Here is a 10911-nt window from a genome sequence, read left to right as displayed (position 1 = left end):
CATCTCCGTACTGACGCGCAGGAGCCGACGCATGCAGTGTGTAGCTGCCATCCAAGTACACGTCGAGTAGCAGGGCAGGTCCCCAGGAACAGAGGAGCTGCAGGATGCGAGATGGCCATGGTGCTTTAAGGCACTGTTGATGGACAATTGCCACATGAAGACCACTCAACACCATAATTTTCTGTTCCCCAGACAAATCCAGCTTCAGATCCAGAACAATCACCAGTTTCTGAGGCTGGGAAGAGGAAGGAGCCATTGCCCTGTAACCACCCAGCTCCCTGCCCTCCTCCACCGGGAGGGCATGCCATGGGCTGCCCTGGCTCGGCTGTTTCTGCAGTACCGCTGGGGTGGGAAGCAAAGCAGGTGCATTTGCACCCTTTGGAATTTAGTGGAGGAGCCCTGCATACAAATAGGTTTCCACAATCATCTGTGCTCCCCCCAAAACCCTCCCCTTGCTCTGACAGAGAACAGCAGACCAAGCATCTGGTCTGGAGCAAGAGACCCTCCTGCTCCCAAGGCTTGCAGCTGCACAACATATTGGCCTGGTTTGGCTTATCAGATGTGGGTGGGAAGGCTTCTCCCCAGGACACGTTTTCTCACAAGAAGCCCAAAGACGAGCTGCCACAACCCAAGCAGCACAGCCCATACATTTTGACAGTTCCTTGGGAAGCTTGTGAAGTCTTGTCCTCACCACAACAGAGTGGCCCTGTTGTCCATGCAGCCCCTGCCCTGCCAAGCCATGCTTGCAGGAGGCTGCTTGGGGCAGGCTGGCTGCTGCCCTGGCCTCATTCTATTTGACTGGTTTGGGTGTGCAGTCAAGCCCAAGCCCTTAAAACACCCCGAACAGCAGCAAACAACACCTCCCCACCCGCCCAGATCCTTCCATACCATTGAGAAATAAGCCCACTGGAGCTGGCAACCTAGTGCCGAGTTAGTTTCACTGCTGACAGGATCATAAATCCCAGAGACCTGGGATTTGTTTTCTTAAACCAGGGACCAGAAATTTGGGTGGAGGAGAGGGAACTGCTCTGGCAGCTCTTGCAGTAATTTTGTTAAGTGCCACCATGTCAGCGATCACTTGTGCAGCAGAAGATCCAGAGGCAGCCCCTCTGCTTCCCCATTTACGGCCCTAGCACATGCCCACAGAAATGCGCCACATACCATCCAGCTTTAACATCCTCTCCTATTCTTAGCCCAGGCTGGTCTCCTTATAGACTATTACTCAGCTATGCACTCCCTGTTTCTGACTGTTCTAGATCCCTCCCTAGCCTGTTCCAGCCCCACGGGGCCAGCCAACTCCCCCTGTCTAGAAATTTCAGAGAAAAGCAAGTAAGTGATCCACAGCATGGAGATTACCAGGAACTGCTGGGACACAGCGAGCCAGGACAAGCCCCCTTCCCCTGGGCAAAACATCACTGAGGCTTGCTTCTGCTGCCTACAGCAGCCCCAGGCTCAGCCCCAGCTCCTACACCATGCTCACCTGGCAGAGAGGATGGAAAAAGCAAGGTGGCAAGGCTGAAGACAGCTCTGGCATTTGTCCTCTCCCAAACTGCCATCTGAGAAGCGAGGCAGCTCCATCCCCAGGAGCTGCAGCAAGGCAGGAAGGTTCCAGAAGCAAGTATCCACCTGCCAGCTCAGGGCATCACCCAGAGCGGCTCCACCTGAGCCACAGGCTGATCCCCACCACCTGCTCTCCTGCCCCACAGCCGCACAAGGGCATTTGCTGATTAAATTGGGGGCTGAGAAGAGAAATGTCACTCTTAATAAAGCAGAAAGTCACATTTTAGAAAGCCTTCTCTGCAGCTACGAGGGGTCTGCGGGAGGCAGGAACCTTTTACAGCACACACACCTGTCTCATGATTTGAATCAGCAAGTAACGATGAGTCTCTTAATACCTTTATTGTGTTTCTCAAGTTGTTAAATCCCAGGTCCTCTCTGACATGACTTTTTCTTTTTTAAATCCAGGCATTGTCATGGCTGTGTCATTTGAAAACTGCTCCTGCTCACCTATTCCACCCCCACCCCACCCCCCCCCGCCCTCCAGCTTTTTCCTGTGGTAGCAAAACAGAAAAGACCTCGAGGGCTGGCTGAGCCTGGTGAGGGCTGGGAGTGAGAGCCAGGAGAAACCTTGATGGAGACCCTGGAGCCAGCCCCAGAAAGCATAGCTGCCATAACCTCAGGTTTTCAGCTTTATGTACTCGTGGGTTCAGATGGCCAGTGTCTCCCCTTTGAATTCCCACCCCTCCTATTACACAGGAGAAGTATTTCAACTCCAAAATTACCTCAAAAAATCCTCTGAGAATTTAAATAGGTGGAAAATATCCAGACTGGGCAATATGCAATGTAAGTATGATGCTCAGGTTATTTTTTCAAAGGATGGAGGTGGGTTTTCCAGCTAAGACTAAGGGTATTAGTCTTAAAGGGTGCTGCCTGGCTGAAAAGGGCCTGGGGGTGCTGGTTGAGGGCCGGCTGAACGCGAGCCAGCGGTGTGCCCAGGTGGCCAAGGAGGCCAACAGCATCCTGGTTTGTGTCCAAAATAGTGTGGCCAGCAGGACTGGGGCAGTGATTGTCCTCCTGTGCTTGGCACTGGTGAGGCTGCACCTCGAACCCTGCATTTGGTTTCTTCACGGAAAGGGTGGTCAGGCACTGGCACAGGCTGCCTGAGGAGGTGGTGGAGTCCCCATCCCTGGAGGTGTTGAAAAAAATGTGTCAATGTGGTGCTTAGGAACATGGTTTAGTGGTGGGCTTGGCAGTGCTGGGTTAACAGTTGGAATTGATCTTAAAAGCTTTTTCTAACCTAAATAATTCCATGATGCTATATTGTTGTGGAGGAGAGCCAGCTCCAGGGCTGTGGGTAGGACCGGAGGAATCCAAGCCAGGCACAGGGACAGTGCCGGGGAGCCCAGCAGTGGAGCACCAGCTCCATTTTGGTGTACAAGGACCATGTTTGTTACATTCTTGTTTTTAAGCTGCCAGGAAGCATGACTGTGCCCCTGCAGGCAGAGATCTCAGGCCGGGAGCAGGTGCCTGTGGCTGTCCCTGCTGTCCTGTGGCCACGCCGGGGCTGCCCGCCTGGACCCTGCTGCCTCAGACCCCACCAGTGCCCCCGGGAGAGGGTCTGCAGCCCCCGGCAGCAGTACATCCCCCAGCCCGCACAGACGTTTGCTGTTGGCTGTGCACCCGCTCAGCCCCTCACAGAGCCAGTGCCTACCCTCCCAGCCCCAGTAAAGCACACAGCCTCCTGCGGCTGCATCTGGAGCTGGTGGCAACTGCAGGGCGGCTTTGCCAGCAGCTGGGGGGATGGCCAAGCAAGCCCCACACCGGGAGACAGCAGCATTTCTCCAACCTCCCCAAGGGCTGGCCACCGGCAGCAGAGCTCTGATTCCTGCTCCATTTCCGATCACCAAAATGAATAATTTGAAGCAGAGAACGGCATGTTGAAAGCCTTTCCACAGGCTTTCCTTATAAATCACAGTCCCTCATGTTAAATAAACTTCATTTAACTTAGTGTTCCGTTAGTGTGGGGTCCAGCACCACTGTGACCACATCAGCACAGCTGTGGGCCCACCAGTCCTTGGTCACAGCAGGCTCCTTGGCTGGGCTGGAGGAGCCATGGGCGCAGTGCTAGCCACGGGTGCAGTGCTCGCCACGTCCCTGCCTCCTCTGATCCTGCAGGCGCAGCTTCAGGGCAGTTCTTTTGTGGAGTAAGATGAAAGAAAAAAAAAAAGCAAACGAAAAGAGAGAGGGCATCTTCCCCAATACGCTGTGTTCCTACCATCATCTCTGAGAGGAACCTGTAATAAGCTGATGTTCAGCAGCATCGCCCCTGCAAGGACGAAAAGCTGTGCCTTCTTGACTGGCAAGGGGAGAGGAGGGAAGGGAAAGCCCCCCTCAGGGAAAGCCCCCCTCCCTCGATGGCCACCCACATGGCCTGGCCGCTGCAGCCCCTGCTCGGTGGCTGGGCTGGGCTGGGCGCTGAGCAGAGCCAGACCAACGTGGTGGGAACACCAGAGGCAGCTCTGCTCAGCAGAGGGAGCTGCTACACGTAAGATTTTTTTGGTTTGCAATTTTTTTAAAAGCATATTTAATGGTTTAATGGGAGGTTTTCATTGACTCATGCCCCATAAAATCACACTGTAGCATGTCATCCTGAAAACAGCTGCACCCTGTGAAGGACTGAGACTACTTAAAAATGCAAACAGCAGAGGGAAGCTCAAAGTGACTCCTTTTTTCTATCAGGAGGCAACTGTGCCCTTCTCCTGCCTCTCCCACCACGCCATGGCGGGCCCAGCATTACGAGCGGCCCCATGGCAGAAGTGCCAGCTGGCGCCAGGACCAGTGGAGCAGCCGTGGGTCCCACTGCAGCACTGGGTCTCCTGCAGGAGCTGGCCCTGGCAGAGGCAGCAAGAGGCATTTCTGTAGGAGCTTTACAGAAGCAGGGCAGAGAAAAGCAATGTGTCCCAGCAGCTGCTGCCTATTTCTCTCCTTTAACACCACCAGTCTGGAGGACCCTCACCTCCCTGACATCTCTATTACAGCTCCTAGCACAGGTTCTCACTCTCCATTGTCAAGGACTCTCAGATGCCCAAATTATACCACAGAAAATGGATTAGCAGTGAGAAAAAAGAAACCCAACAAAGAAAGGGTCATCTTAATGCAGCGCTTGACCTTGTTTCCGTTGCTCCAGACTCCTGGCAGATGCATCGGGAAGAGTTTGGGGCTGGCTGTGCATCCTCTGTAGCGCAGCCAGTGTGATGGAGGCACAAATGAGCACAATACATCCTGATCCCTCCCCAGACGCAGGACAACCCAAAACAGGAGCTCCAAGAGCGGGAGTTTGTGTGCACCGATTAGGCTGGGGGGTGTATCTGTGCCTGGTCTGGCCATACTCAGCACGGCGGCTCCCTGCAGCGCGGTTCGGCAACTCCGAGCCCAGGCAGCCAGCACCTCGCCGCGGGTGGCCAGCTGGGTCAGGCAGAGGGCTAGCAGAGCCCTGCGTGGGCAGCCAAGGTTTATTAGAGAAACGGCTAAATTCAAATGGCTCAGATACAAAGATAAGCTGCGCTGCCTTCTGAAAGGCGAAGGTGTTTCTGACCCATAGAAATGGATACAGGTTACCGAGACATCAGTGACCGCAGCAGGTCTGACAGTAACGGGAGATCACCTCGCAGTTAATCTGAGTGGAGTCAAGGTTCCTTTCTACCTGGTACATCCAATAGGATGTGTACATCCAAGGGATGCGTACATTGTGTCAGCACGGAACTACCACCTCCCACCTACAGCCTTGCTGCCTTTCCTCCGGGACACTGCTGTCTGCCGTAGCAGCATCTCTTCTGTCCCCGTTCAATCACAGCAGCTCTCCCCTCCCTTGCCATGTTTAAACATCCAAAGCAACACATATCTATGGATCATGTCTAAATTCAACATTAGGCTGCTCTCTTTAACTAGATGGGGAAAAAGAAGGTGCAGAACTCAAAACCTGTTATTAGACCTTTAAACTAAAATTAAAATGAAAAAAAAAAACCCAAACCACTGTTCATTTCTCATGGAGAATTCAAACCCTTCACCGGTGTGTTCCTAGGAATGTTTTTCTGCTGGCAGCAGTTAGCATGGTGGGATTGTGTCCACCTTCCCTCCCTGGAGCACCACGGCGTCACCTCTCCGGGGGATGAGGTGTCATAGGGCTGCACACACCAGCGTTGCCGTCCACACGCCAGTCAGCACGAGGCTGGCTGACAGTCTGAGCGCAGGGTGAGCCCGGAGGGACGCGGAGGCCGAGGTGCAGGAGCAGACCTCATAGCCGTTCTCTGCGCGGCTCTCATCGTGCTGCCCTGGTTTGGAGCGTGCCCCCGTCCGGCTGCTCCCAGCTGCTCCCGGGGAGTCGGACTGCATGTTGCTGCACACCAGCCAGTCTCTAGCAATGGACTGGGGATAACCAGGCTGGGCCTCCAGGTCACTGTCCAGCACCTTCCAGTACTCCTTGCCCCTGAAGAAGTAACTTGCACCTGCAAAGAGACCAAAACCCAAAGGCAAGGTGAGCGGTGATGGCCGCTGCCCCGGTGGAGAGCAGCAGGGCATCGCTCCTGGCCTGGCTGCATCCCGGTGAGCGGGGCACGTGCCGCACCACCGCCCCTTGCCAACACCTCCCTCGCTGCAGGAGCACAGCAGCTGGGGGCGCCCACAAAGGTGACGCTACCCGCGGCCGGCGTCTCACACCAGCCAGGAGCCACCGGCCAGAAGGGAGGCAGGTGGGGAGATGTGGTGGGTACCAGAGTGGACACATCCCCCTGGCACTGGGGGTGCGCAGGGTAAGAGCCCCAGTAAATCCACAGCTGGACACATCGTACACCTCTCCCCGTGGCCGCAGGCAGCCTTGTCATGGGGCACGGTAAGGCCGAAGGTGGCCTCGCCTGCCTGTCAGTGACCTGGGCCGCGTGCCGCTACCCCAGAGAAGTGCCCTGAGCCCGGCAGGGCCCCTGGAACCCTCCGCTCTCAGGTGCATTTCTCCCCTCTGAGCTGCGAGGCTGTGAATCCTCTAAGCAGGTCCCACGCTCACGGAGGGCTCCTGCCTGCCAGAACGGCTGATTGCTCTCAACAGCTTTGGAAATTCAGCTTGAAAAGCCTCTGGAAATGTCCCTCCTCTCTGCCTGGTTTAACGATTGCCATTACACCGCTAGCTGGCTGATAAATAAAACCTGCAAGCAGCACTTTGCTGGTTGCAAATGGCCAGTTTTAAACATCTCCTGTGACAAAATTTTTGTGGTCTTTTCTGGGGGAAGAAACCACTGAGAAATCTCATCTCTGGAAAGTAAGTCTAAACTCTGGGGAAAACATCTCTTAAAAATCTTTTCTGTCCACATCCTCACTGGCTAAAAATCCACTAGCAACAAATTCATGAGGAGCAAATCAGCACCTATTAGGATAAAAATCACTGCAAAACAACAACTGTGTTCTTTTAATAAAATCAAATTATTAGGCCCCCAGGATATTTTTGTTGCCTGCTTGAAATTTAGTCTTTTAGCGAGCAGTGTGTGGAGCCCTGGCTGGAAGCCTACCTGCCTTTGCAGCTCCCAGACACCAGGAACTGCCACCCCACCTGGGGCGCAGCAGTTTGTGTCGGCAGGCATGGTAGAAGGGGCTATAGCTCAAGTGCAAATGAAACACTGATTTTTTTTCTTGTACTTTTTGAACTGGTGCACGGGACTCACCATCTGACCACCTCATGGCATCATCTAAAGGGCTTGGTATGCCCTTCCACAGAATAGTCTCTGAAGGGTACCCAGGATCCATCCTCTGCTCGTGGTCATCGTAGCGCCAGTAGAGATTGTCCTTAAAGAAATAAGTCTTGTCATTGTGGGCCCAGGAGAAAGCGGCGTCAATGCCTCCCAGCGGCAGACCGAAGTCTGAGATTGGCCGTGGGTATCCTTCCTCCACGTTATTGTCTTTGAAGACCCAGTATCTGTCTCCTGTGGAAAGGAAAGAAGCACAGAGCAAAATCACATTTGTTTCGCGGCCAAAGCCAGCATGCCCCACTGACGAGCTGTTGTTTCATTATCTGTTGCCCTGACAGCCCGCAGGACTCAGCTCTTGGCATTTGAGGATGGGGACGGGAAGTAGCGGCCCAGTGGGGAACCTTGATCTTTGAATAGTGGCTTTTTTTGTGTCAGGCTCTCCAAGGAGCACAGACCCCCTTTACCCCCTTCACTCCTCAAGGGCTGCAAGGCACGATGGTCCCGGGACGTGAACATGCCAACAGCATCAGTACGGCTGTCACTCTTACGTATTCAGTGGTGGCATTTGGTTTTCTGCCTGATATCCAACGGCAAGAAACAGAAAGCTGCTTGCAGCTTTTGCGAGCATATCAGACCCTTCCTGCCTGCTGTTCAACTCCTGAGCAGCAGCGTGTAGTCCCACTTCGGAACAGTAATCACCAGACTTGATAAAGCCAGCTGGGCTGAAGGACCTGTGGATTTTAAGTGATGTAAAGGAAAATGCACAGGGGCTGGACAAATCCCACCTGAGCAGCTCAGTGCTCTTCAAGTGTCCTACAAAGGCAGCCCGACCCTGGGCAGCACAGAACAGTCAATACAGGGTTGTTTTTTTTCCCCCTGATAAAAATGAAGCATGACATGGCCCTGGTCTGTGGCAGAACAAGAAAATGAACCCAGATGACTCAATCCTACCTAATCCTCTAACCACTGGGATGGTCTTTCTGTATGTACAACGTCTCTTTGGGAACCTGCAGTGTCCTTTTAGGTATCGCAAAACCTGTTTTAAAGATCAGGCTTTTTCCTCCCTTGGTTTTCTAGAAAATCTGGAGAGGCACTTAAGTACATGCCCACGTACAGCAGCAGGACCTTAGAGGCCAGGATAATTTGTGTGCTTTGGTGGCTGTCCAGGGATCAATGAAACAGTGCTGGAAAGAGAGAATGAGACAGTATTTTATGGCTGGAAAGAAAACCTCGAGTTTAACCTTCGGGGCGAGGCAGGACTAGCAGACACCTCAGCGTGGCAGTGCGCGGTGCGGCGCGAGAGCCCAGCTGTGGCACAGCTGCAGTTCTGGCCCCACAAGCAGCTGGGAGCAGCCGCTGGCCCTGGGCTGCTGGAGGCCTGCCCACCCTGGCTGGGCGAAGGGGAGGAAGGCAGGGATGCCCCCATGCTCTGCAAACCCACCGGTGCCCGGTGTGACGCTGCTGTGCTCTGGCCGACCCTGTCCCCTGCGCACGGGCCAGGCTGCCCGAGCAGCTGGGGAGGCGCGGCAAAGCCTTGCACGGGGCTCGGCACACGGGCAGCCTGCAAGGGCTTCGGCTGGGCTTGGAAACGCTTCTGCCAGCCATTCCTCCGGCCTTGCTGGAGGAATGAAAACCAAATTCCTGCTCTCAGGAAGCTTCTGAAGCTGGTAATTGCACCACGCTCAGAGCAGAACGGTCGGGAGACAGAAGCAATTTCCAGCTGGGGAGCACCGAGAGCTGGGATGTACTTAGCTCTTCAAGTGCATAACCTTTCTGAAACAAGAGCTGGTACCTGTCAGGGCCTTGGGTGACATTTAGCAAGTGAGTAACATCTAACCAGCATGAGTGGACCATTCATGGGCAATGGATGTTTGTATAGGAACCCAGAACTAATCTCTTAGACCACTTGTTTTAAGGGTGGGGTGGGGGTGGGTGGGTGGGGAAGTCACAGAAATATAATTAGCAAAACCAAGCTCTTCAGGTTTCAGTTTTGTCCCCTCTGCTGCTGCTTCTCTTCTCAGCAACAACTACTGAAAAGAGAAAAGCCCAAAGGAGGAACGCAGACCCTGTAAAGTGTGCATGTGGGTGGTTCCTGCTTTTCTTTCGTTCTTCAAAAGCTAAGATTTCAGTTAGATTTGGCTGAACCTTCTCTTCAATGACATTTCCCTCATTTGCTGGGGAACACGACTGCTACTTTTTGCTTGCCCTCCCTCTGAGCCGCTTTCTCCTGGCCTTGGACCTGCCCGGGGAGATGCTCAACGGCTGACACTGGTGTCTCCTGCCTGCAGGAGAGGTCAAAACGCTGCCAGGGTACCGCAGCACGAGGCTCCACATGGGGGAAATGCCCATGCTACCTCCAGCACCACATTTGCTCCCACCTTTGAAGAAGACGATCTTGTGGTCGCTGGTTCTCTCATAGACCGCATCCAGGCTGTCCAGGTTGAGTGGCAAGCCCCGCCAGAAACGGTGGATCTGAGCCGGCTGGAGGGAGACCAAGTGCTTATTGCGAGTCAGTCTCCAGAAGTACTTGCCTGGAGGGACAGACTGGACATTACTGACCCATCTTCACCAGGGAGACACGCGCTGGGCACGTGCAGCAGCAGAACGCAAAGCGCGTGAGATGGGAGCTACGAATTAGAGGCATCCTGCTTTCCACCAGAAGCTGCTAGCGCCTTCTATTTCTGGCAGCCATTAGAATAAATCCCCTTTTTAGGATCAAAATAATCCTCTGGACATTGCACCGGAGCTGTTCTATTCCTGGCTGTGGCATAGAGCTGTGCCACCGAGAGAAGCCATGGGGAGCTGGCAGCACCAGGCACCAGCAGCTTTCAGCGAGAGCCTCCACAGAAACATCCCCACGTCCCCTCTCTCGGAGCACCCCCAGCTCTTGCACACAGTGTGCCCAGTTGTATCCTATTTAGAAATGTGCATCACGTTATGATAAAGCACAGAAATACTCAGAGGGGGGTTTTAATGAAGAAAGGAAGTAAGAAAACAGGGGAGAAGGAAACTATATTAATCAAGCTGGAAGGGGCTGAGATGGGGAAGAAGGCGCAACTAAGGAGTCTGGTACCATCTAGAGGCGCAGGGGACCTCGGTCCTGCATTGCTCCCCAGGGCTGAAGGCAACAGTGGTGTTGGACCCCCCGCCAGCACCTGCAGCAACGTGGCCCCAGCCAGAAAAGTTTGGCTTGGGGCATTTCTGGAATATTTTGCGTAATGGAAAAAGAAACAGGTTTGTCCTCCATGGGAAGGATGCCAAACTTTCTCCTGCTGGAGAAGGCATATGCGGGATTTCCTGAGGAGTCTCAATGATTTTTAGGGGCAACTCAACCCCCCTCCCTCTGCACTATCTCTGGGATGCTCAGCCTGAGAGCTTTTGCAGCATGCTTTGTGCTGCGTTTTTCCTGGGAGAGCTCCACACAGCGAGATCTGAGCTGGAGCAAGATATCTAAGAGCTAGCTCTCAACTTTGTCTCTTATTTGTTATTGCCTGTTAGAAATTACTGCATGTTATTTACATCCGCTCTTGCATGGGTTCCCAAGGGGGCATAAGCAACAGAAACCAAAGATACGTCTTCAGATTTGTATTCACGACACCCAGCCCTTTCTCCAGAGCTGGCAGATTGTGACACCATCTTTTAAAATTTTATGGAAATTGGATCTTAGCCTAATAATGCA

At 53.6% G+C, this 10911-nt stretch overlaps 1 protein-coding gene across 1 annotated transcript in view; it reads right to left on the bottom strand.

Annotated features, from left to right (window-relative positions):
* Positions 1 to 4977: 4977 nt before the first annotated feature.
* The window catches only part of MMP17 (matrix metallopeptidase 17), a 65818-nt gene continuing 59884 nt past the window's right edge, over positions 4978 to 10911 (bottom strand). The window contains exons 8-10 of the mRNA XM_055797520.1: positions 9611 to 9763; positions 7209 to 7466; positions 4978 to 6005 (exon numbers count right to left, since the gene is read on the bottom strand). Of these exons, the coding sequence (XP_055653495.1) occupies positions 5677 to 6005; positions 7209 to 7466; positions 9611 to 9763 (740 nt within the window). The 3' untranslated portion in view covers positions 4978 to 5676. The remainder of the gene's footprint in view (positions 6006 to 7208; positions 7467 to 9610; positions 9764 to 10911) is intronic.

This window comes from Falco peregrinus, chromosome 2 (assembly GCF_023634155.1).
Source record: "Falco peregrinus isolate bFalPer1 chromosome 2, bFalPer1.pri, whole genome shotgun sequence".
Taxonomy (NCBI): Eukaryota; Metazoa; Chordata; class Aves; order Falconiformes; family Falconidae; genus Falco; species Falco peregrinus.
Note: the sequence above shows the minus strand (reverse complement) of the source record. Positions and strands in the feature narration are given on the sequence as shown.